This window comes from Podarcis tiliguerta (assembly GCF_965153285.1).
Source record: "Podarcis tiliguerta genome assembly, chromosome: 6".
NCBI classification, from domain to species: Eukaryota; Metazoa; Chordata; class Lepidosauria; order Squamata; family Lacertidae; genus Podarcis; species Podarcis tiliguerta.
Genome location: NC_139539.1, coordinates 71,427,464 through 71,454,004, shown reverse-complemented (window position 1 = coordinate 71,454,004; position 26,541 = coordinate 71,427,464). Strand labels below are relative to the sequence as shown.

The 26,541-nt window shown below is 45.4% G+C and overlaps 1 protein-coding gene across 19 annotated transcripts in view; it reads left to right on the top strand.

Moving 5' to 3' along the window:
- Window positions 1–21,786, top strand: part of AGL (amylo-alpha-1,6-glucosidase and 4-alpha-glucanotransferase) — a 50,726-nt gene extending 28,940 nt beyond the window's left edge. For 6 of the 19 annotated variants that reach the window (XM_083444759.1, XM_083444758.1, XM_083444761.1 and 3 more), the window contains exons 20-34: window positions 88–222; window positions 1,038–1,168; window positions 3,588–3,724; window positions 3,849–3,982; window positions 4,905–5,080; window positions 5,745–5,847; window positions 6,267–6,492; window positions 7,263–7,374; window positions 7,693–7,828; window positions 8,978–9,090; window positions 9,743–9,954; window positions 13,550–13,647; window positions 14,322–14,409; window positions 14,519–14,652; window positions 17,945–21,786. In XM_083444759.1, the coding sequence (XP_083300885.1) occupies window positions 88–222; window positions 1,038–1,168; window positions 3,588–3,724; window positions 3,849–3,982; window positions 4,905–5,080; window positions 5,745–5,847; window positions 6,267–6,492; window positions 7,263–7,374; window positions 7,693–7,828; window positions 8,978–9,090; window positions 9,743–9,954; window positions 13,550–13,647; window positions 14,322–14,409; window positions 14,519–14,652; window positions 17,945–18,062 (2,053 nt within the window). In that variant the 3' untranslated portion in view covers window positions 18,063–21,786. The remainder of the gene's footprint in view (window positions 1–87; window positions 223–1,037; window positions 1,169–3,587; window positions 3,725–3,848; window positions 3,983–4,904; window positions 5,081–5,744; window positions 5,848–6,266; window positions 6,493–7,262; window positions 7,375–7,692; window positions 7,829–8,977; window positions 9,091–9,742; window positions 9,955–13,549; window positions 13,648–14,321; window positions 14,410–14,518; window positions 14,653–17,944) is intronic. The other 13 variants (XM_083444752.1, XM_083444757.1, XM_083444756.1 and 10 more) reach the window with 5 other exon arrangements.
- The last annotated feature ends 4,755 nt before the right edge of the window (window positions 21,787–26,541 follow it).

Sequence of the window (26,541 nt, the reverse complement as noted above, 5' to 3'; positions counted from 1 at the left end):
CATTAAGCCCCAGCAGGCAACCAGGTTAGGATTTCACCCTTTGCCTCTTCTTTTTCCCCCACAATTTGTTTTGGCCAATCTTTGCAGGGTAAGCCTTGACCCGAAAGCACAAGAGGCTGTTGGAGTCCTGCGCAACCACCTGATTCAGTTCAGCCCTCACTTTAAATCTGGAAGTCTTCCCGATGATTGTTCAGAGCCGATACTCAAGACGCCATTCTCAACGTAAGTTCGCCATTCGGTCGAAACCTATGGGGAACAATGCAGAGGCGATGTACGAGATTCACTTCTGCAGCCTCCTTGCCAAAAGCAACCTGTAGCCAAATTAGTCCTGAAGATTTAATACCTCAATACAGTGGCGTAGCGTGGGGGGTTCAGGGGGGGCCGGCCGCACCGGGCGCAACATCTGGCGGGGCGCGCTCGCACTCGCAGCTCTCTGCCCCTACCTGGCTCACTCACTCTCTCTCACTGCAGTGCTGGCTGTGCGAATCCGATCCAGGTCGCCGCCCACTGTGGAGGGGAGGGTGCCAGGCGTGCGGTGCGGAGAGAAAGCGAGGGACTATCTGGGGGAGGGACAGTGCAGCGGGGGGGGCACAAATTACTTGCCTTGCCCCGGGTCGCCGCCCACTGTGGAGGGGAGGGTGCCAGGCGTGCAGTGCGGTGCGGAGAGAGAGCGAGGGACTATCTGGGGGAGGGACAGTGCAGCGGGGGGGGGCGCAAATTACTTGCCTTGCCCCGGGTGCTGACAACCCACGCTACGCCACTGCCTCAATAGCATCTTCAGTAGTGTGCAAGTTGTCTGTTTTTGTTGTGAGTGGTTTGCTACTTTCGAAACAGAGAAGCGACTTAAGATGCAATCCTAGGCATGTCTGCTCAAAAGTAGGTCCCACTGAGATTTTGCAACCTTGCACTTAAAGCCGCGTACCCTTTCATATATATATATTTTGTTTTAAATTATTCTAAACCAGAAATAAATTTTAACAAAAGTTTGTTTTGTTTTGTTTTTTAACCCGGTCAGTGTATCTCTGTCTCTCTCACAGTATTGCATCGAAATTAACCTTGGCAGACCTAAATCATGTATTATATCGGTGTGATGCTGAGGAGCAAGAGGACGGTGGAGGGTGTTACAACATACCAGACTGGACACCCCTTAAATATGCAGGTCTTCAAGGTAAAAATTGGTTTGAGACAAATGTATTATTATGTACATTAGTCAAACCACCTGTATGCTTTCTCTCTGAAAGTCAAATGCAGGCCAGCCATGTACAATGGTACCTCAGGTTAAGTACTTAACATATTTTTCGCTCTATAGGACGCACTTTTTCCCCTCCAAAAATTAAGGGGAAATGTATGTGCGTCCTATGGAGCGAATGCAGGCTCCTTGGCTTCAGTGATAGCAACGGGAAGCCTCCGAAGCGCAGAGGTAGCGCTCCCTCCGCGCTCCAGAGCCTTCGCGTTGCTTTCGCTGAAGCCTGGAGAGCGAGAGGGGTCAGTGCGCACCGACCCCTCTCGCTCTCCAGGCTTCAGGGATAGCCGCCTGAAGCCTGCGGAGCGCAGCGCGAGTTCTCACTGCGCTCCGCAGGCTTCAGGTTCCTGGCTTCAGCAGAGAGGGAGAGCTGCGCAGCGCCCCTTCAGCCAAGCGGGAGGAGAAAAGGAAGGGGCTCCGTTTCTCCTGCCGCTTCACTGAAGGGGCGCTGAGCAGAGAGGGGGAGAATTTTTTTTTCTTGTTCCCCCCCTCTAAACCAAGGTGTGTCCTATGGTCCAGTGCGTCCTATAGAGCGAAAAATACAGTAATTCGTTCTGGAGGTCCGTTCTTAACCTGAAGCTGTTCTTAACCTGAAGCACCACTTTAGCTAATGGGGCCTTCTGTGCCGCCGGAGCATGATTTCTGTTCTCATCCTGAAGCAAAGTTCTTAACCTGGGGTACTATTTCTGGGTTAGCGGAGTCTGTAACCTGAAGCATATGTAACCTGAAGCATATGTAACCTGAAGCATATGTAACCTGAAGCGTATGTAACCCAAGGTACCACTGTAGTTTGGACTGAGGGCACTTGAAAAACATCCTCATCTCAGTTGGTTTGTTTTTAGCAATTCCAAGCAGACAGCAAAATAGGATGTTCCTCAAGACCTGGTAGCTAGTAGCTCGTCAACCGTGTTTAGCTTCCCATGCCAGACATTGGTTGTCTTCATATTCTGCATTCTGGGGATTAGCACTAGATTCTAAGTTTCAAAAGGCAGGGAAAAACAAATATCTTTTAGCAAGCAGTGCAAAGAGAAGATCAGGGAAATGTTGACAGTAAGTTCCATAGGCTCAATTTCAACTTCCCTCCAAACCCTAGTTTATGCTAACCTTGGTTAAGCACCCCACACACCATCACTTCAGCTTCTAGGCATATAGCAAGCAGACCGTACTTCTGAGCAACTTGTCCACTTTTATTTTCTTTCTGTTCAGTACTTGACTTCGTACAGTCGCTTGCTTCTCTACGATGCTGCAGCCACTTGAGGTGAAGCAATGGCCCTAACTGCACTTCATGAATCCGAACATAAAGCAGGCCACAAGTAGCACAAACCGTGGTTTGCAAACTCAATTTCAAATGATACCGTATTTTTTGCCCCTTAGGGCGCACCCCCCCATGGGCGCACCTAGTTTTTTTTGGGGGGGGGATAAAGAAAAAAAATTATTTCCCCCCCAGGCACGGGGCTGGCGTGGGGGAAGCCCGAGCTTCCCCCGACCCCAGCCCCGAGAACAGCCTGCTATCCGCAAGCCTAAGGAGCCCGGCGGGAAGTCGCGCCGGTCTCCCCAGGCTTGCGCAGAGCTGCACGAAGCCCAGGACTGCAGGCAGCTCTGCGCAGCCCCCGGGAGACCGGCGCGACTTCACGCCGGGCTCCCTGGGGCTGCGCAGAGCTGCGTGAAGCCCGGAACTCGAGGCAGCTCTGCGCAGCCCTTGGGAGACCTGCGCGAAGTCACGCCGGTCTCCCAAGGGTTGCGCAGAGTTTCCTGAAGCCTGGAGAGTGAGACCCCTCTCGCTCTCCAGGCTTCAGCGAAAGCCTGCATTCGCCCCATAGGACGCACACACATTTCCCCTTCATTTTTGGAAGGGAAAAAGTGCGTCCTATAGGGCGAAAAATACGGTAATTTATTATCCTTGTTTAGTAGCTCCTTACAAGCTGGGCTTTGTAACCTTGCGTCTTTGTACATAATGCCAAACCACGGTTTGGCTTCTGCTTATTATGCATGAAAGCAGACTCATATCATAGAATGCTTTCAAAGCTGAGCCTCAAGATAGGACCTAACTAAAGAATATGCAAGTTAGTGACCCACTTTATGGTTTTGTTAAACTCACTCGCCTAGGGTGAGCAGTTGGGCAGCATCTCACATGGCACAAGACTGGAATTAGCATGAGCGCCAAGGACAGACAGTAGGTTTTTAAAAAGTAATTTGTCTGCAGAATTAAACTCACTTTGATTTGGGTGTCTGGTATTTTCAGAATATTATTTTGCAGCCGTTGCCTTCTTTTTAGACACTCAACCTACTTTTCGTGATAGTTTCTTGACCTGTAATACAGAACCATGTTTCTGTGGTCTTTCAGGAATAATGTCCGTGATGGGAGACATACGACCAAAGAACGATTTGGGCCATCCTTTCTGTGGTAACTTGAGAGCTGGGGACTGGATGATTGATTACGTGAGCGATCGGCTAATTGCCCGTTCTGGAGCCTGCTCGGAAGTAAGTCAAGCGATGCAAAAAGAGAACATTTCCTTTTCAGATAGGCATTTATACATTACATGGTCATTTTCGACAATTGGTTTTAATTCAGTGCAACCATTTGTTTCCCTTGAAATAACAATAGGTTGGCAAGTGGCTGAAAGCAATGTTTCTCTACCTGAAGAGGGTTCCTCGTTATCTCATTCCATGCTACTTCGATGCCATATTAGTTGGCGCATACACGTCGCTGCTTGACTTGGTTTGGAAACAGATGTCTAGGTATGTTTGTCCATACCCAAAAAAAAATGTGGTTTCACGTAAACACAATTGTATACATTTCTGAACTTTTCATCCGTTCTCCTAAAGGAGTGAAGGAAGTGTACTATGACCAAGCCATAGCAGTCCTGACCAAAGTCAGAAAAAGTTTCCTCTGCCAGTCTTTTCATATCGGTGAAAGGAAAACAGCTAATAGTCTGTTTCACATGCTTCTGTCCCTCACATAATGTCTCATTGCTTATCGCTCAGTGACTCAGCCAAGGGCTTGAAATGTGTGCCCCCAGTCATTCTTGGAATCCGATTCATAGCAACACCAGCCAGGATAGCCAGTGATCAGGGACACTGGGAGTTGTAGTCCATCAACGTCTAGAAAGCCACAGTTTTCGCCTCCCTGCTTGGATAGTGTAGCATGTCACATAGGGTATTTAATTGTGCACATCAGCACACGAGGACTGGGCATGGTGAAGCCTCCTGCGTCCCTGGGATCATGCCCAGTAGAAGATCATAGAATCACTGGCAGATTTGGGTGGTTGGCAGATATTTGCTAGATCAAAAAAGAAAACCCCAGTCCACAATTCTGGTGCAGATCCAAGCAGTTCTGTCTTGAATAAGAACATTTATTCTCATTTCATGAAATGCAACTGAAATGGGGCTAGCTATTTTTGTATCATGTGAGTTTTGTCAAAATAAAAATGAAGGGCAGTACAACAGAACCATCTGTATGAGTTGTGGTATTGTCCATATACCTTACCTCATACTCTGAATTTTTCAAATCCCTCGAAGCCACAGAGGATCCGGAACGTTCCCTAGATCTCAACAACGCATGCGTTTGAAATCAGCGCTGCTGGTTGCATTGATCTTGGAAGACTGAAAAGGGGGGGATGTTTGTAGGCTTGAGAAATAAATAATTTTGCTTTAATTGCAGCTTTGTTCAGAATGGATCGACATTTGTTAAGCATCTCTCCTTGGGTTCGGTCCAGATGTGTGGAATAGGGAAGTATCCATCCTTGCCCCCTCTGTCTCCCGCCATCCAGGATGTTCCTTATAGGCTGAACGACATTACAAAAGAGAGAGAACAGAGCTGTGTTACTTTAGCAGCTGGTAAGTAAAGGAAGAAAGAACATTTTGAATTTGAATGTTTTGAATCTGTTCCAGGTCACCGAATTGGGTGCGCTGGTGCTCTGCAGAAGTTTAGGAAGGCCGGGACACTTTGCGGAGCAAATATGAGCAGCCTTGCTAAAAACTGTAAAGGTTGTGTGAACCTAGTAACAAATGTTGGGTTCATTCCCCACTGTGTGCCTGTACTTTGCCTGTCTCCCACACAGAAGAAGTGGGTAGCACCTGGAGGCCCTGAACAGGTAGACAAGCACTGTTAACTAGCCAAGACAAGTGTTAACTAGTCATAAAGGTCCATTTCAGTTGATACACTAACACAGTGTTTCTCGAGCTTGGGTCCCTGGCTGTTGTTGGACTACAACTCCCATCATCTCTGACCACTGGTCCCGCTAGCTAGGGATGATGGGAGTTGTAGTGCAACAACAGCCGGGGACATAAGTTTGAGAAACACTGCCAACCTAGGAGCAACAGCATATTGCATGCTTTAATTTTTGTTGATTGATTAATGGTGGATCAACAGTGGTTTAGTCAAGGTGTGTGTGTTATAATACAGGTGGGGAGCTGAAGAGGGATCAACTACAAACAGAAATGAGAACATGTTTGGAGTACCATTAAGTTCCTAAATATATATATATTTTTACTGTTTTAGGCTTACCTCATTTTTCATCTGGCATTTTCCGCTGCTGGGGAAGAGATACATTCATTGCATTGCGAGGTCTGCTCTTAGTTACTGGACGTTACTTGGAAGCGAGGTGAGATCAGGTTCACATGTCCATAGTGACTAGCTGACGTAGCTGTTGGTATAAGGTTACTCCAGCGTAGCCAAGAACTCTTATTTTATTTTATTTTTATTCACTCTCAGGAATCAATTATGTTCTGGTGCTGTGGCTCTTAACATTTTCCTAACTGAAGAAAATATAAACACACATAATTTATGTTTAAAGAACAGGGGAACATTGTGTATGTATCAGTATTCAAGGGCTGTTAAATAATGGGATTGTTCTAAAGAACTTACAGCTCTCAAAAGTAATTTTGTGTCCCATGTGTTCCAATTATCTTCATTATTCTAGTCAACTGTTTGCACTATTTAGTTTTTTGGAACCTCTAGGTTGTATGTAAATGTGAATTTGGAAACATGTCCTTTTCTTTTCCCTCCCTCCCCCAATTTCAGGAACATAATTTTAGCGTTTGCTGGTACACTGAGACATGGACTCATTCCCAACTTGCTTGGCCAGGGCACTCATGCTAGATTCAATTGCCGTGATGCTGTCTGGTGGTGGCTACAGTGCATACAAGACTACTGTAAGGTCGTTCCAAATGGCACTGACATTCTCAAGTGTCCTGTATCCAGAATGTATCCTACAGATGACTCCCCTCCTCTGCCACCGGGTCAAAAGGTAATCTATAATTTGCCCTTCTCTTCAAGTTGTGGCTTGACTCTCTTGCTTGCTTGCGTGCATGCGTCACGGGCGTGCTAGCTCTGGGGACAAATCTTCCCGTCATGTACCTCTTCCTCACTCGTGGCACACTGTGGCCTTAGACTGATCTGCCAAGGACTGTTCTGCCTCTACTGTTGGAGGCAGGATGTCTCTGGATACCAGTTACTGGAAATCACAAGTGCGGGAGGGGGCTGTTTCTTGTAGCCTCCACGTAATCATCTGGTTCTCCATAGTCAACTGGTTGGCCACGGTGAGAACAAGATGCTGGTCTAAATGAGCCTTTGATCTGATCCAGCAGAGTTGCTCTTACGTAAACTAATTTTAACCAAGCTGTGACTGTCTCCACAGTTAAAACATAAAACCTTATTTTAAATATAATTTTGTGATTGTGTAACACAACTTTGGTACTTCTGTTGTGTTGTTTCAGAGGACAAAATGCCAAATAAATCTCTTAAGTACCATAAAGTACTGTGGCTTCATTCTGTTTTTAAGGGTGGATGTACACACAGAGAAATTAAATTGTTATAACAAAAGAAAAAATGCAATGGAAAATCGCAAATATTTTTTATTTTATTTTTGCTCTCCAGCACTATCTGGTGTTGCATGTTTATAACGCATTCAGAATACTGTTTTTTCACTAATGTAGCTGAGTCCTAAGTGTCTGGCTTAACTTTTTTTGCTGTTCCCATTTCTTTTCTTCTTGTATATTTGAACCAACCCAAATTCAGGACCAGCCACTGTATGAAGTGATACAAGAAGCCATGCAGAGACATATGCAAGGCATACAGTTCCGCGAAAGGAATGCTGGTCCGCAGATAGATCGGAATATGAGAGATGAAGGTAGACTCTGATCCATCAATTTATTTTCTGCACCAGTAAAAATAAAATTCTTCCTTTTTAAACAACCCTAAACGTTACTTTCGAAGTGTATTGTATTTGCTTAGACGATCTGTCCACACACTTTACAGGTGCATAAATGTTTAAATGTATCTTTAAGGTCTCTCTTGTTCTGGAAAGAGATATTTCATTAAATGTTAATTGTACTGCACTAGAAATCTTACTTAGTTTTGGCTGGGGTGCTTCTCGGGTCCGGTGTAAGATTCCTGTCTCTTTCTCTCTGTAAGTCTTTGCAAAACATCTGATTTTCACCGTTGGTAGGTTTTAATGTGACTGCGGGTGTGGACATGGAAACTGGCTTTGTCTATGGAGGGAACCGTTTTAATTGTGGCACATGGATGGATAAGATGGGCGAGAGTGACAGAGCTCGCAACAAAGGAATTCCAGCCACTCCGAGGTACAGTATAAAGATTTTGCATCGTTATTGACATCTTAATGGGTATGGCATAAGTACATAGTGGCTGTTTTTAATTCCTCAATAAAAATGTGCCAAACAATATTTCTTTGGACCTGCAAAGTTATGAAGAAATGGTGTATAGATTTTCAAAACTGTATTTTCAGACCCTATTAGCTGAAATCAAAATGTGTAAAGTGCCCGTTTTGCTCAGTCACTATGTACAATTTAGCTAGTCATTCCTCCACAGCTTCTGTAAGGGCTTATGTGTGCAGAACTTTGAGTGCAGGATTTGTCCTACTTCTGGATTCCAACCCAGCATGTTTGAGGAACCAAGCTGCTTTTCCAAAACATCAATTAGGAGCATAGTTGTTTCTTCAACTTAACACATTTTGCCCTGTGCTATTCATTTAGCCTTGTGGGTTAAATAATTATATTTAGTTATATGTGCAAGCTGTCTCCTGCATTTCAAAGGCTGCATGGTTTGCCCAGCTTTTCCATTTTAATATGTGGACACTTCATGAGGCCGGGTTGAAATCGGTTCCCAGTGTTTCCCAAACTTGAGTCTCCAAGTTTGTTTTCGGACTACAGTTCCCACCATCCCTGACCACTGCTCTTGCTAGCTAGGGATGATGGGAGTTGTAGTCCAAAAAGCAGCTGGAGACCCGAGTTTGGGAAGCCCTGTCCTAGCCCTTTGCAGCCAGCCATGATGTGCCGCTCATCCGCTGGTACAAATTGCTGGGAGGGCGAAGGCCTTGTGTGTTGCTGTTGGGCAGTTCAATGAGTTGAAAATGAGGCGGGAGGAGACAGAAAGCAAAAATGGGAGGCAGGAAAAAGGGGGGTCACTGGGAGGTCATGAGTACAGATGTTTAGAGGCACAAAAAAGAGTAGCAAGCTCTGTGGGGAAGAGTGCATACCTTGGGGAAAAACAAGGGGTTAGTAGAGAATGAAGGAAAAGAGATGCCAAGTTAAAATGGTAACAAAAACACTGGATGCAGCCCCAATTAAAACCTACAAAAGTGGTTCTTGGAGTGATCTGAGTTGGATTCTTGGTTTAGACTCTGAATACATACTGATAGAAGGAATCCTAGAGCAGTGTCATTTATAATCTTGCTTTGTAAATCTTGAAACCTATATCTCTCGTACTTTTAGAGATGGTTCCGCTGTGGAGATCGTTGGTTTATGCAAATCAACAGTTCGCTGGTTACTAGAGTTGTCCAAGAATAATATATTTCCTTATTCTGGAGTTACTATCAAAAGACATGGTAAGTAGTTCTCATCTGCAATGTACGATGGGAACGGAGAAAATTCAAACCATTTCACATGCATTATTTAGTTGTAGTATTTACAACAACTCTGCAAAGTCAGTATTTTTACTTCAAAATCATAATTACAGTGATGCCCTGCAAGACGAATGCCTCGCAAGACGAAAAACTCGCTAGACGAAAGAGTTTTCCGTTTTTTGAGTCGTTCCACAAGACGAATTTCCCTATGGGCTTGCTTCGCAAGACGAAACGTCTTGCGAGTTCTTGCGAGTTTGTTTCCTTTTTCTTAAAGCCACTAAGCTGTTAATAGCCGCTAATAGCCGTGCTTCGCAAGACGAAAAAACCGCAAGACGAAGAGACTCGCGGAACAGATTAATTTCGTCTTGCGAGGCACCACTGTATTATTAACTGTGCTGCACCCAAGGATAATGTTTTGAGTGCGAAGCAATATTTTTGACAGTGGTTTTCAAACTTTCAAGCCTGAGGAATCTTGTTGACTACCACTGAACACCAAGCCATAGTACTTATATAGAGTATATTTCAGGTTCACGTTTGTCTTTGAAATTAAACCAACACCGGTCTTTGTATATATATTTTCTGTTGGCACTGAATCATTATCAAAACCAGTCTTTCACGTTACATTGTTTTCCAGGGAAAGAAGAGACCATAACGTATGATCAGTGGAACAGAAAAATCCTGGCACACTTTGAAAAGCTGTTCTTTGTCTCTGAGAATCCATCAGATCCCAATGAGAAACACCCAACTCTGGTTCACAAGCGAGGCATATATAAGGACAGCTATGGAGCTTCAAGTCCTTGGTGTGATTATCAACTAAGGCCAAATTTCCCTATAGCAATGGTTGTGGTATGTATTGTGTAAACATACTTTTCAAACCATATAACTTTTTTCTCTTCTTTTTTTAAACTCAACTTCTATTACATAGTTTAGGCTGCAGTCCTAACTCTACTTACCGTATTTTTCGCTCTATTGGACGCACCGGACCATAGGACGCACCGGACCATAGGAGGGGGAGAACAGGGAAAAAATATTTTTTCCTTGTTCTCCCCCTGTAAAACAAGGTGCGTTCAAGGTGCATTCACCCGAGCCTATGGAACTGTTCCGTCTCGCTGTTCTGCCCTCCGTCTCGCTGTTCTGGCTTGGAAACAGCCTGGCTAGCCTCTGCAGGAGAGCGGGGTGAACGCACCCCGCTTTCCTGGAGAGGCTTTGCGCGCAGCCGCCCCAAGCCAGAACAGCGAGACGGAGGCTTTGCGCGCAGCCGCCCCAAGCCAGAACAGCGAGACGGAGCCCTCCGTCTCGCTGTTCTGGCTTGGGGACAGCCTCGCTAGCCTCTGCAGGAGAGCGGGGTGAACGCACCCCGCTTTCCTGGAGAGGCTTTGCGCGCAGCCGCCCCAAGCCAGAACAGCGAGACGGAGCCCTCCGTGTCGCTGTTCTGGCTTGGGGACAGCCTCGCTAGCCTCTGCAGGAGAGCGGGGTGAACGCACCCCACTTTCCTGGAGAGGCTTTGCGCGCAGCCGCCCCAAGCCAGAACAGCGAGACGGAGCCCTCCGTCTCGCTGTTCTGGCTTGGAAACAGCCTCGCTAGCCTCTGCAGGAGAGCGGGGTGAACGCACCCCGCTTTCCTGGAGAGGCTTTGCGCACAGCCGCCCCAAGCCAGAACAGCGAGACGCAGCCCTCCGTCTCGCTGTTCTGGCTTGGGGACAGCCTCGCTAGCCTCTGCAGGAGAGCGGGGTGAACGCACCCCGCTTTCCTGGAGAGGCTTTGCACGCAGCCGCCCCAAGCCAGAACAGCGAGACGGAGCCCTCCGTCTCGCTGTTCTGGCTTGGAAACAGCCTCGCTAGCCTCTGCAGGAGAGCGGGGTGAATGCACCCCGCTTTCCTGGAGAGGCTTTGCGCGCAGCCGCCCCAAGCCAGAACAGCGAGACGCAGCCCTCCGTCTCGCTGTTCTGGCTTGGGGACAGCCTCGCTAGCCTCTGCAGGAGAGCGGGGTGAACGCACCCCGCTTTCCTGGAGAGGCTTTGCGCGCAGCCTCCCCAAGCCAGAACAGCGAGACGGAGCCCTCCGTCTCGCTGTTCTGGCTTGGAAACAGCCTCGCTAGCCTCTGCAGGAGAGCGGGGTGAACGCACCCCGCTTTCCTGGAGAGGCTTTGCGCGCAGCCGCCCCAAGCCAGAACAGCGAGACGGAGCCCTCCGTCTCGCTGTTCTGGCTTGGAAACAGCCTCGCTAGCCTCTGCAGGAGAGCGGGGTGAACGCACCCCGCTTTCCTGGAGAGGCTTTGCGCGCAGCCGCCCCAAGCCAGAACAGCGAGACGGAGCCCTCCGTCTCGCTGTTCTGGCTTGGGGACAGCCTCGCTAGCCTCTGCAGGAGAGCGGGGTGAACGCACCCCGCTTTCCTGGAGAGGCTTTGCGCGCAGCCGCCCCAAGCCAGAACAGCGAGACGGAGCCCTCCGTCTCGCTGTTCTGGCTTGGGGACAGCCTTGCTAGCCTCTGCAGGAGAGCGGGGTGAACGCACCCCGCTTTCCTGGAGAGGCTTTGCGCGCAGCCGCCCCAAGCCAGAACAGCGAGACGGAGCCCTCCGTGTCGCTGTTCTGGCTTGGGGACAGCCTCTCTAGCCTCTGCAGGAGAGCGGGGTGAACGCACCCCGCTTTCCTGGAGAGGCTTTGCGCCCAGCCGTCCCCAAGCCAGAACAGCGAGACGGAGCCCTCCGCAGCGCTCCGTCTCCCTGTTCTGCCTTTCAGCTTAGCGGCGCAGCCTGCATTCGCTCTATAGGACGCACACACATTTCCCCTTAATTTTTGGAGGGGAAAAAGTGCGTCCTATAGAGCGAAAATTACGGTACCTAAGAGAAAGTTCTATTAAATTCAATAGGACATGCTTCTGAGTAGACACGTTTAGGATTGTGCTTTTAGTTTAGCTTTTCTTCATTGGCGCTTTACAAGCTAAGATGAGCGAAATATGATTTGGGGGAGGAATCCCACTGAACATTACTTCTGAAATAACCTCTCCAAAATCTGATGGGCCCGTTAACTCGTTATCATTAGCATGAGCATTTTGGGTGGGATCCTTTTGTACCCTCCCCCAGGCCCTTGCAGGAAGGGCTCTTGATTCCTCTGCTACTGGAGGAAGAAATGACCCTGATCCACAATTCTGCTGTGTCATGCAGTAGTGTCGGATACTGTGCTATGTTGGTCCCATCCCCTTTAGCCAACAAATTCCTATGAATCACTGTATGGAGTTGGAAGGGATCCCAACGGTCATCGAGTCCAACCCCCAACCCAAAAATGCATATATTAGTGCAACTGTATATTAGTGCACAGAAACAAATGCATATACTGCTGAAAACCAAGATGCATTATATTAGGTGAAATGCATATGGGTCTCCGTGCTGACTTTAAAAAAATGACGACGACGATAATGATTATAACATTAATAACTTGTACCCCTCCCATGGCTGGAATGTGGGTGGCGCTGTGGGTTAAACCACAGAGCGTAGGACTTGCCGATCGGAAGGTCGGTGGTTCGAATCCCTGCGACGGGGTGAGCTCCCTTTGCTCGGTCCCTGCTCCTGCCAACCTAGCAGTTTGAAAGCACGTCAAAGTGAAAGTAGATAAATAGGTGCTGCTCCAGCGGGAAGGTAAACGGCGTTTCCGTGCACTGCTCTGGTTCTCCAGAAGTGGTTTAGTCATGCTGGCCACATGACCTGGAAGCTGTATGCCGGCTCCCTCGGCCAATAAAGCGAGATGAGCCCAGAGTCGGCCACGACTGGACCTAATGGTCAGGGGTCCCTTTACCTTTACCCCTCCCATCTGACTGGGTTGCCCCAGCCACTCTGGGTGGCTTCCAACATAATAACATAGCAAAACATGCTCTGGGTGGGCACATAATCTATTTGCAAACTGGTGTGAAAATTGCCTGAACTGTGATCAGCTGTGAACTTAAGATTGGGAAAATGAGAAATGAAGAGAAGGCAAAGTTCTCAGATTCTTCCATCCTTCAGTGAGGTCTAGACTCAGCAGAGTTCATCTGCCATAGAACAATCAGAAGTGCTCACAAACCCTGCAGAGAACAGCTGCTAGCCTGTGATGTTCAGTTCCCCATGGGTGAGGTGCTTTGAAATATTCCCACCAGACCCTGCAATGCTGGTGGTTCTCACATCAACTGGGATCCAAAGTCTCTGGGCTCAAGTTTCCCTGGGCTCAGCTTCCTTCCCTGGCTCTGAGGAGTCAAGAGGAAAGGACAACACTGGCAACTCGGAATATTTGTGCTCTGTTAAAAATTAGGCTTATTAAACACTGATTTTACATTGAGATTTTAGTTTGCATTGTGGATATACGGGGGAGGGGGTAAAATATGTGCGAAAACAAGGATGAGGCTTGTTCATTTAATTTTCCAGGGTTTTGCTATTGGTTTTTAAGTGGTTTTTTCCCCTTGGTTTTTTTGTCAAGGCACCTGAATTGTTCTCACCTGAACGAGCATGGAAAGCACTTGAAATGGTAGAGGAAAAGCTACTAGGTCCACTTGGCATGAAAACTTTGGACCCAGAGTAAGTGTGATAGAAGGCTGATTCGATCTTGCTCAGAATTAAGAGCTAAATTCTGTGCAAGGCAGACACAGAAGTCTCCGTCTCCAGGGCTTCTTCATTAACAGAAACCTGGAGTTCTGTTCCATCAAATATAAGATTCCTTGACAGAAAAACGTTGTTCAAAACCTCCCAGTGGGTAGCATCTATCTTTCCAATATTCCCATCTCAATCCAGCTAATATGATTTCCCCTGTGCTTTAATGCAACCACATTTTGAATACATTTGCCGGGCGGGGGGGGGGGGGGGAGTTAACTTTGAGCATGTAACTAAAATGGTGCCATGCTCCATGGCTTAAATAAGTTTGTGTCCCCATCAGTGTGAAAAGAAATCTTTTGGAAGAAAAAAATAAACAAACAACCATGCCATTTTAAAAGCAGTTTGGGAGACCAAGCTTCCCTGAAGAGGGAATTACGCAACTTGTTGCCACCTCTGAAAATATGCGTGCAGAATTGATCTGTTTAATGTTGCTTACAAATAGCGGGGGGGGGGGGGTTAGATGGGGGAGGAGATGTTGGAAAAGTTTTGATTAGAATTCTTTTGAATTGAGATCTATTCTCCCTAAACAATTCTGTATCTTTTCGTGCTGCTTTCTAGAATTGTACTTATTTGCCCTTTGTGATTTTTTTTGTCTACAGTGATATGGTTTACTGTGGCGTGTACGACAATGCCTTAGACAATGATAACTACAACGTGGCAAGAGGATTTAATTATCACCAAGGACCTGTAAGTTTTGTGCTTCAGCACTTTTTCCCCCCAAAAGATTTTGGTTTTCCATTGCCAAAAATGTGTGTCCTTAATTCTGCTTCTCTTGCCTTTTTTATTTTATTTTAAGGAATGGCTGTGGCCAATTGGATATTTTCTTCGTGCCAAGTTGTACTTCTCCAAGTTAATTGGTCCAGAGATCTATGCGAAGACTGTCTATTTGATTAAGAATGCTCTTTCTCGCCATTACGTCCATCTTGAGAGGTAGCTTTTCATTTAAGCAGCTTGAAGTATCGCTGTTGGACACCCATTTGTTTTGATATTTCTTCCAGAATAATACGGGTCTCTCATCTTGAATAATTATATACACACTGCAGCCAAAAAAAGCGGGGGGGAGGGATAATGAAGGAAATTCTTTGCAGAAGAATTACGGGGAATGTGAAAGCTGTTTTTATGAGACCTATAAAATGGAACCAGGGCTTTTCGCTAGTACCAGTGTTTCCCAAACTTGGGTCTCTCCAGCTGTTTTTGGACTACAATTCCCATCATCCCTAGCTAGCAGGACCAGTGGTCAGGAATGGTGGGAATTGTAGTCCAGAAACAGCTGGAGAGACCCAAGTTTGGGAAACACTGAGCTGTACATTTTAGATAAGAGTGAGACCGCAAGTGTATCACGAGCCATTATTAATTTGTTGTGATACTTTCATGCTTCGACCCTAAAGCCTTTTAAATTGGAGAGATCTACTGGCCTAGTCCCATCAGCCGTATGCAGAAGTAGGAAATCACTTGTGAATCATTGCATACAAGACATACCTTTCTGTGTGTAGGGATGGGGATGGAGAGAAGAATGCCCACATTAGGCAAGTACCGTATTTTTTGCTGTATAAGACTCACTTTTTCCCTCCTAAAAAGTAAGGGGGAATGTGTGTGTGCGTCTTATGGAGCGGATGCAGGCTGCACAGCTATCCCAGAAGCCAGAACAGCAAGAGGGATCACTGCTTTCCTTGCACAGCAATCCCTCTTGCTGTTCTGGCTTCTGAGATTCAGAATATTTTTTTTCTTGTTTTCCTCCTCCCAAAACTAGGTGTGTCTTGTGGTCTGGTGTGTCTTATAGAGTGAAAAATACGGTACTTTGCTTGCTTATCATGGTTGCCTGGGAAACTGCAATAACAGATTATCCTTGCAATAGGTTGGAAAGCCAGTTCTTGGTTGGGGAAAGATGTTAAAATTTGTGGGTTGTAAATCCTTTGACCCACTGAGTCTGTTGCAATGGCCCTGCAATAAATTTCATTTATTGCCACTCCGACAAACTTCAATGGCGCCCACACGCTGCCACTTACGCTGCCACTCTTCTCAGTTGCCGGGTAATAGCAGAGTTCACACGCAGCGTAAAATGGCTTTTTCTGTGTCTGCGTGGTGTCTTCAATAACTCAGCTCGACACCAGTGCTTCTACTTGAACACTCTTTATTTAGAAGCATAACAAACAGAAAAGAAAACTTACAGAATCTAGCTGCATGCTCGCAACTTTCTGTCTCTAACAAAAACGAAACTACCTTGCTCACATTCTCAGACAGACTGATCTCTGCAGCCCCCAGAGAGCATAAAGGTAAAGGTAAAGGGACCCCTGACCATTAGGTCCAGTCATGGCCGACTCTGGGATTGTGGCGCTCATCTCGCTTTACTGGCCGAGGGAGCCGGCATACAGCTTCCGGGTCATGTGGCCAGCATGACTAAGCCGCTTCTGGTGAACCAGAGCAGCACACGGAAACGCCGTTTACCTTCCCGCTGGAGTGGTACCTATTTATCTACTTGCACTTTGACGTGCTTTCGAACTGCTAGGTTGGCAGGAGCTGGGACTGAGCAACGGGAGCTCACCCCGTCATGGGGATTCGAACCGCCAACCTTCTGATCGGCAAGTCCTAGGCTCTGTGGTTTAACCCACAGCGCCACCCGTGTCCCCAGAGAGCATAGATCAAAGGGAAATGCCCAGGTCATGTGGGCAATGCACCCAGTGAATAAGAACGCTTCCTGGAGTGTTAACTCTTAACTGTCCAGAACCATAGCAAAAGAGAGAGAAAATGCAAGGAAGGGGGCAGGACTTGGTCTGGGTGCTCTGTCTTCCGAAAAGTTTTTGGTCGCATGCAGGAATCCATCATGATCTCAGTGTTCTTGGTGGTGGCCAACCCCCATCTTATCAGATGGGCACCGTGAGACACTAATGTTTTCCTTCCCCAGTCTTTGTTGTGTAGATTGTCACTGCAGTAACATGCACACACTGTTCTCTGGGCCAAGGTTTATGCTTTTTGGAAACCAGCCGTTCTGCCTCTACCTGGATCCTGCTGGTTTGTTTTGCTTGGTCCTTGTGTATTGAATAACACAGGCTATTTCACTGAAGTACCAAGACAATGAATGTAAATGCAAGCCCCAGTAAAAGGGAAATTGGGCAACAATGGAATGTATACACAAAGTCATCTTAATAATTTTCTCTCTGTGTCCAGTGATTGAGTATAATTGATAGCATTGTTTTGTCATTAATATAGAGTAGAGCAATTTCAGTCCTCGACTATTATTTTGCAGCAGCCTGATTCTCTATTTTAGAGAATCTTATTTTGATTTATGTGGAAATCGTTCCATTTGATTGTGTACTTGGGATGCTTTATTTATTGTTTATGACTATTTGTTATATTTGTAATTATATGAGTTTTTTCATGTTGTATGCTTCCTTGAGCATGGTTTGAACTATGGAAAGGCGGCATACAAATAAAATTATATTTGTATGTAAGAAGCTAGGAGTGAAATTGCTAGTTTTAAGAGGGCCCCTGAGGAAGAACTCATTTCAAAAGGCAGTGCTTTTTTTCTGGGGGGACGCATACCCCTAAACATTTTGTGAATCTTTGTACTTTTGTCCCTTTACTGTATTTATTTTCCCCGATTTGAACTATAAAATGGTGATTTTCTTGAGTCAAAATGAGAGTACCTCTAAACATTTTTTAAGAAAAAAAAGCAATGCTGAAAGGCATAGATGAAAGTTTTGTCATCTAAATCTGCAATTCTCCTTCATCTTTTCCACAGCTGGGAGCTTCCCACTTTTTCTAATGTACCGTATTTTTTGCTCTTTAATACTCACTTTTTCCCTCCTAAAAAGTAAGGGGAAATGTGTGTGCATCTTATGGAGCGAATGCAGGCTACGCAGCTATCACAGAAGCCAGAACAGCAAGAGGGATTGCTGCTTTCACTGCGCAGCGATCCCTCTTGCTGTTCTGACTTCTGAGATTCAGAATTTTTTTTTTCTTGTTTTCCTCCACCAAAAACTAGGTGCGTCTTGTGATCTGGTGCGTCTTATAGAGTGAAAAATACGGTACATTAGACTTTTTTAAAAAGGGGGGGGGATTTGAAATCAGAGCAGTTTGCCAAATAGTTCTAATTCCTGGTCTATACTCTTTCACACACACCCATGTGTGCTATCCTTTATGCGAGATGGGTTGCTTTAATATATTAAAATACTCAGTAATTCCAGTAGTGATGCATTAACTTCTGGCTTGTTTGTTTTGGCAGATCACCTTGGAAAGGTCTTCCAGAACTGACTAACGAAAATGGTCAGTACTGCCCTTTCAGCTGTGAAACGCAGGCCTGGTCCATTGCTGTGATCCTTGAGGTTCTCTACGACTTGTAAACGTGTTTGCCTGCCTTGATGAAACTGCTAGCTTTGTCACGAATGCCGTAACCATGCATATCCTGCTTTTAGTAGTGGATTGTGCCTGCATTGGCAAGACACTTGTTAGGAGCATTTGATGCCCATCCTTTGAGAATCACACCATGATATTTGTTTTGATTGCGAGGACTAGGATCAGAAAAACTTAAAAGAACCATCACTTGAGAATATAGTCAGATAGGTTTAGATTAAAAGTATTACACATTCTACAGTAACAGGTTTCAAACTCGGTATCTCTCTTTTCCTCAAGGTGACAAGCTAATCAAATGTTGATGTGTTATGTGCATACCTATAACATTCAACCCAAGCTGGTTTCAAGTGGTGAATCGGTGCTCTGGATATAGTTTGCAGAGTCACCTTGAAGGGAGCTGGTTACCTCCTATGGCAGGCATAGGCAAACTCGGCCCTCCAGATGTTTTGGGACTACAATTCACATCATCCCCGACCACTGGTCCTGTTAGCTAGGGATCATGGGAGTTGTTGTCCCAAAACATCTGGAGGGCCGAGTTTGCCTATGCCTGTCCTATGACAAGTGTTGGTTTTCCTCGTTCAGGTAATTAAGTAAAAGTCGCAACACTGATTCCTGCTTTGCACCATGGAGCCATCATGTCAAGTAGCTGCATAGCAGTTTTTAAATCTCGTGCTGCAGAAGCTTCCTCCATGTGACAGGCTGCTTATCTAAAGCAACTTGCTACAACCATAGGGGAAAAATATCTTCGTTCACCCCAAATGCACTTGATCTGGATCTCAGTAGCCTGTATTCAGCTTTGCCATTGCATCGTGCAATTAATCAGCGAGAGACAGATTAGGCAAGGATGTCCCCTTCTGTTGCAAAAAAAAAAAGGAAATGGCTTAAAATATACTGTGGTGACAATTAAATTTCACTGCCTGTTTCTTTAATGTGTGCCTGTACTAGTAATACTTTATCGATTTCAGTGCTTTTTTTAACACTTATCCCCAAAGCAAAAGCATAGTAGTTAGAGGTTTATCAGAGAACATGCTGATCATAAAGGCAGCTTACTTGTATTCTCTGTTCTTAAAATCACACTCAGTGCAGACAAGCAGGTTGGAGAATATACTATGCCGCAGCTATATTGTGATACATATCACTTTTTTAAAGGCACAATATAGTTAATTTGTCTATATAGTTTAAGAAATCTGAATGGTTGATACTTGGACTACGGCTTCCATTTGGTCATAATTATGTCACTGAATTTCACCTAATATTTTTTGGTAGGATTTTTTTCATCAATAAACAACAAGTTCTAATGTTTATATTATTTTGACATTTCTAATCATTTACAGTTATAGCAATGGGTGGTTAATTAAAATATTATGTATCTGATTATTATTATTTTTTAAGACTCTTATCAAAGGGACTTTGTCTTAGCCTGGTATATATTTCCTCAATCTGTTGGGGAAATTTCCTAGCCTTAACATATCTCTTGGCATTTAAAATAAATTTCATTAAAACAATTAAAGCTGCAATCCTATATTCATTTGCCTGGGAATCAATCCCTTTAAACTCAACAAGGCCAAATTCTGAGTAGACTGCAGTGTTTTGTTGCTGGAAAACAAGCTACTGAACCCAGAATCCATTTCCTTGGAAATTAGAGCCAATTAATATGACCAATTTGTGATAAGTGTTACTGAAATTGCTACCTTGAAGAAATTTATGGATATTACATCTGCCCTTCTAATAGCTCCACCTAGATTACCTTTCAGCAGGCAATGAATCAATAATACTGACAGTTGTTAGAGACTCTCAGGCAATTAATATTGTCAGAAAAGCGAATTACCGTCATAGCGACATATTTCCAAGTTGTGCTATTTAGTATTGAAATCCCTTGGTGCTTGGAGTCAAACTTTATATGAAAATGGCAGCTCTCTTGCATTTTTGCTTCCAGAACGCCACTATCTTTCAGGTGCAATTCAGTCACATACTTGCAAATTCACATTGCACAAGTGGTTTTGGCGCTTTTGCACAGCAAACCTTTCCCCCACCCCACCCCAAAAATATGGCTTATTGCAATAAGGAAAGGGATGGGGAAATGCACTGAAAGATATAGGATAACAGCTGCTTGAATCTACATCATACAACCTCACAAACAAATCATTAGACACTGTATAACCTCCATGCAGATTGTGTGCAAACAAATCTGGATGAATGCTCAAAAGCAGGTTATCTGGAAGTGACCTGTATTGAGCCCTGTGCTGTCCTGACTGCATGGAAAGGCGGGTGTCTGATTTTTAATAGCAAAAGGTTTGTTCACAGCTTAAAATTCAGTTTGCCAAATTGCATTTGTTACTAAATAGATTTGCACATGGTTTGGGCATTTCACAACATTGAACAGGAAGAGTGAGTTGTCAGTGTTTACTGTTCCGTTGAAGTTTTTCTTAAGTTGCACTGCCCTGTCTGAAAACAACAGATATTTTCATGTTAATATATTTCTTATTTTGCAGTGGTGTTAAAAATGCTTAAATACATTTCAGTTCTTCACCTGTACAAATAAATAGCATACCTTAAGATTTTTGAATTATGCTAACTGTTACCAAAAAAAATAATGTTTTTAATGTCAATTGAAATGCCTTAATTGCGGGGGTGGGAACTAAGCATTATTTTGCCAACAGTGCTGTTGACCTAAATTTCACTGTCCAAACTTGGTTGGGAAGAAAGGACACTTTTGTATGAAAATATCCATTCTGCTACTTAGCCAGTGAACTTAGGCATTCATGATACTTGTTTCTGTCAAGATGTAGAATAGAAAAATCTGCTGTGGAACTCATAGTTAGTATGTGCTTGGAGAACAATATTTAATAAATATAAAGAGACTTAACAATTAGGAGCTACTAGTATCTTATACTACTGTTCATCTTAAAGCAGTATGCAGGTAACTCGCAACCTATGCAAAGGTTTGGCCGTGGGGTTCCACACATAAGTGCAAAAAGACGTAAAGCCAGGAACCCCCGGGACTGACCGCCCTCCCCCCCAAGTTGGAGGGCTTGCTTGGTTTGGGGGAAAAGGCTGGAAGGGCTCTAGGACCTTACCAGAGCCCTTGTTCCACCTTCCCAAAAGCTGGGTAAGCCTGCAGTTGTAGCTTTGATGGGAAGGTAGGAAATAAGCAAATGGAGAATGGATTTCTTCTGCTCTCCATTTCCCACCCACAAATGCAAAGCTACAATCGTGTAAGTAAAATAAGCCTGTGAGTTACCTGTACACAATGCGAGTTTAAAATGCCACTGAAGTTTATAGCTTGTTCTAGCAGACATTGCAAAGCCAACAGGTTGATGCCAACAACATATGATTAACAATACTCTCTGTAGGTAGACCGACAAGGTAACTGCATATCTTCCACAGTCTTATCTTCTGCCATGCATCCCAGCAATCAGTGTTTCATTCTCTTTCAAACAATAGAGCAAAAGCCATCTGGGTATCTCATCTGTACATGTTGCTGCTGCTGCTTAACTGAAATAGCGATGTAATTTTCATTTCAGAAGGTACTTACCAAACCTGAAAAACAATTTAAAAGGGAATCATAGTTAATGCTGCATGTCATATGATGAGAAGTGCAATTGTTGCACACGTGAGTCCTGTGTGTCTTGTCTGGTACAGTTATTTTTGTTACATGGATGATTATTTTCTGCAGTTATGTGAGTGACATACAATAAAAGTCTAACAAAGTTGCACGTCCCTTCATTTATTAATGCATAATCATAACTGGTGGTCCTAGCAAGGGATTGTGGTGGTCCAGTGAGAGTTGGAACCTTTTATTAGAAAACAAGAGCCAAATTCCACACATAAGTGCAAAAAGACGTAAAGCCAACTGGTGTTCAAAAGAAAATGATGTTTCTGGGCAGGCCAAAAAGGAAGTTGATGCTGGAGTGCCTTTTGCCTGTAATCATTCCAGGAGTTTGCCCTGAACTCATTTTGCAGGAGTCAGGATGATGAGTGGTAAGTGTACACCTTCTCAAATCATGTATTTAGATGACGACCTTGGTTGGCAAAAATAAGCTACTTTCAAGAGAAAGCCTAAGCACCATGGGTTTAATGGGGCTTGCCCTTTAGTAAGCACCTGAAATCCTGGAGAGTCACTGCCTGTCAATGTAGACAATACTGGGCTAATGAACCAATGGTCTGACTCAGTCTAAGGCAGATTCCTTATAGTAGAAACTAAGGGCCAGGGGCAGCTCACCCATGAGGCAAGGTGAGGCAACTGCCTCAGGCGGCAGAATCCACAGGGGCAGCAGATCTGGCCTCTGAGAAAGTCCTCACCCACTGCTGCTGCAGTAACAACAATGACTGTGGTGCACTCCTTCGAGGCCAGATCTGCCAATGCCACCTCTACAGTGGCCTCACAACAAATAGGAAGCGCTGCTGGTCTCCCACCCCTAGAGAGGAAATGGTGGGGGCTGCCCTCAGGGGCGGACTTTGGTAATCTGGCACCCCGAGCGTGGTCAACATTTGGCACACCCAAATGGAGCTTCTCAACTGTGGAGCTTCTCAGTTTTGTGCCCCCCTCAGCTCAGTGCCCTGTGCAGGGGAGACTGTGCTTAGACCACCCTAAATCAGGCGCTGCTGGGGTCTCCTGGCCCTGCCCTGTGCGATTCAGAATACCGCCCTCCTGCGACAGCCTTTGATTCTCATTTAAAACATCAGGTAAGGTCGATTTGATTCCCCACATGTACACCTTCCCTGTGTATATAATAATTACATATACCCCGCCCATCGGGCCGACCTCCCCAGTCACTCTGGGCGGCTCCCAACAGAATATTAAAAACACAATAAAACTTCAAACATTAAAAACTTCCCTAAACGGGGCTGCCTTCAGATGTCTTCTAAAAGTTTGGTAGTTATTTTTCTCTTTGACATCTGGTGGGAGGGCGTTCCACAGGGCGGGTGCCACTACCAAGAAGGCCCTCTGCCTGGTTCCCTTTAGCTTTGCTTCTCGCAGTAAGGGAACCGCCAGCAGGCCCTCGATGCTGGACCTCAGTTTCCGGGCAGAACGATGGAGGTGGAGACGCTCCTTCAGGTATACTGAACCGAGGCCGTTTAGGGATTTAAAGGTCAGCACCAACACTTTGAATTGTGCTCAGAAACGTACTGGGAGCCAGTGTAGGTCTTTCAAGACCAGTGTTATATGGTCCCGGTGGCCGCTCCCAGTCTCCACTCAATCCTTTGTCCCTGGCGGGGAGGCGCCATTTTGTGGTTTGCCTCTGGTGCCAGAGCCCTGCTCTGGGATGTACAAAGTAACTACCTAGACCCCAAAGCAACCACTCAAGGGTCTCAGGGTTGTGAGTTTGAGCCCCATGTTCGTCAAAAGATTCCTGCATTGCAGGAGGTTGAACTAGACAACCCACAGGGCTCCTTCCAACTCTACAATTCTACGGTTTAATGGCGGCCAGAAACTGCATTATGCTGCTACATAATATATCTGAATCCCTTGACATGTTGAGAGAGTGGTACTACTTCTGTCATAAGTGCGCCATCATTTTAGAGTACGGATTGCTTTCTTTAACAGTCTGTTAATGGATGCTTTTTGTCATGCAGTTGCATTATGTTTGTATAACATTTAGCGCATTCAAGGCTAAGCACCTGACCTGGGCCGTCTAAGCAGAACTGGAATGCAAGTAAGAAATAATGATTACCACTGGAAACTTAATCTCTTAAGGATCCTGCCAGTATTTGATTTGTGCTGGCATGGAAATGAGGCTCTAAGCCTATGATGTGTCAGAACATGTATTACAAGTATGTTCAGTTTTATGAAAAATTCCTTGCATCGCAAACGTAGTCACACGTCAGCCCCGGTGGGAAATCCTTAAGGAAGCAAACCATAATATACCACATCAGTACAGTGGTACCTCAGGTTACAGATGCTTCAGGTTACAGACTCCACTAACCCAGAAATAGTACCTCAGGTTAAGAACTTTGCTTCAGGATGAGAACAGAATTTGCATGGCGGTGGCAGCAGGAGGCCCCATTAGCTAAAGTGGTACCTCGGGTTAAGAACAGTTTCAGGTTAAGAACGGACCTCCAGAACGAATTAAGTTCTTAACCCGAGGGGCCACTGTACTTTAAATCATGATAAATATTTGTCCACTATCACAGTGACAGTAGCAGTTCTTTTTTCAGCAATTTACATTGGTGCACATTAGAAATCCATATTCTGTTAATGTTCCATGTCTCTCGGCCAACATCATGACTCAAGGCTGAATGTGAAATTTGCTCAGTGTGCAATCTGTACCTTGCAACAGCAGAATATTTTACTCACTGTTAAGTTCAAGCACAGATTGTGTTTTTACATCTTGTTTCAAAGACGGCGTCTCTGCCCCCCGCTTCCCCCAGAAGAGCATGCAAGTGGAAAGGGTTTCCTCTGGTAAGCTAGATTCTAACGCACTGTCCCTTAGTGTAAAAAAGAAAAACCTTTAAAAACCTGGACGGAATTGAATAATGTGAAAGACAGATATAGATATATCTACCTGTACGATTGATATATCTATATCTGATCACCAAAGAATGGATGCTTTTGAATTATGGTGCTGGAGGAGACTCTTGAGAGTCCCATGGACTGCAAGAAGATCAAACCTATCCATTCTGAAGGAAACCAGCCCTGAGTGCTCACTGGAAGGACAGATCCTGAAGCTGAGGCTCCAATACTTTGGCCACCTCCTGAGAAGACAAGACTTCCTGGAAGAGACCCTGATGTTGGGAAAGACTGAGGGCACAAGGAGAAGGGGACGACAGAGGACGAGATGGTTGGACAGTGTTCTCGAAGCTACCAGCATGAGTTTGACCAAACTGCGGGAGGCAGTGAAAGACAGGAGTGCCTGGCGTGCTCTGGTTCATGGGGTCATGAAGAGTCGGACACGACTAAATGACTAAACAACAAAAAATCTGTAAGATTACAATCCTGCCAGTTGTACACACTAAGGGCAATATTAAACTTGGTGGTAAAGGTAAAGGTACCCCTGCCCGTACGGGCCAGTCGTGTCCGACTCTAGGGTTGTGCGCCCATCTCACTTAAGAGGCCGGGGGCCAGCACTGTCCGAAGACACTTCCGGGTCACGTGGCCAGCATGACGAAGCTGCTCTGGCGAGCCAGCACCAGCGCAGCACACGGAAACGCCGTTTACCTTCCCACTATAAAGCGGTACCTATTTATCTACTTGCACTTAGGGGTGCTTTCGAACTGCTAGGTGGGCAGGAGCTGGGACCGAAAAACGGGAGCTCACCCCGCCACAGGGATTTGAACCGCCAACCATGCGATCGGCAAGTCCTAGGCACTGAGGTTTTACCCACAGCGCCACCCGTGTCCCTAAACTTGGTGGTACTCTGCATTAATAGATGAACACATTGTGCAGAACATACACCACAGAAGCAATTTAAAATACCTAGGGAAACTAGAAAGGCCACCATATCTCCATCTCGACCATCTACAGCTAGCCAGTGTCTTGGAACAGAGTTTGAAGCATGTACATTTTGTTCCTGCGAGACAGATCAGCAGCGCTCATGATAATAACTTGTTCACATCTAATGGCTGTTCCATTTGTGCCATTCATTAATTTGCCTAGAGGGTTATATATCCTAAAGACTCAGAAATTCAAGCGTCGCAAAGAATCCACCCGGTGTTTTCCGTGCCATGTGGTGGTGTGCCAAAAGCTGTGTGCTAATCTCCTTATACAGCATTTGTTTTGGCCTTCCCAACCTGCAGTTCTCACGCCCCCAAATGCTTCCCAGAATGGTTATTAAAGCAAAACAAGTTAACGTCTCCACACAACCAGGTTGCCTGGCAAAAGGCTGCTGTTTCATTTGCAGTAAACGTAGTCTGGTGAGAGAGAGAGAGAGAGAGAGAGAGAGAGAGAGAGAGAGAGAGAGAATGAGAATATCTGTGTAATCGTTAAGGCCAGATTTAGTTGTCAAAGAATGGTCACAGCGGGTTTAGAGTCTTAGATAATTTATTACGGTCAAAGACCAGCTCAAATAACATAACACAATAAAAACAGTGTTCATAAAGGTAAAATATACAATCGGAGCAGATTGCAGCAATAGCTCATGAGTTAAAATTGAGATATATACATAAACCCGTACAACTGAGATTTGGGCTACCATAAAAAAATTACCCTGAGGGGCCCCAAAGGGCAACTTCAGCATTTCCCTAGTAAGCTATTTTATTCTAGAGCAGCCTTTCCCAACCTGTGGGTCTCCAGATGTTGTTGAACTACAACTCCCATCACCCCTAGCTAGTAAGGCCAGAGCTCGGGGATGATGGGAGTTGTAGTCCAACAACATCTGGAGACCCACAGGTTGAGAACCGCTGTTCTAGAGGATGATATGTGCCTACAAATCTGGGCGTAGAATCTGGCTACCAGCCAGGTCGTCTTATGATCTTTGCCTAAGAGGAGAGAATTAAGTTTAGACTTGGGTCACAGTGGGTTCTTCACCC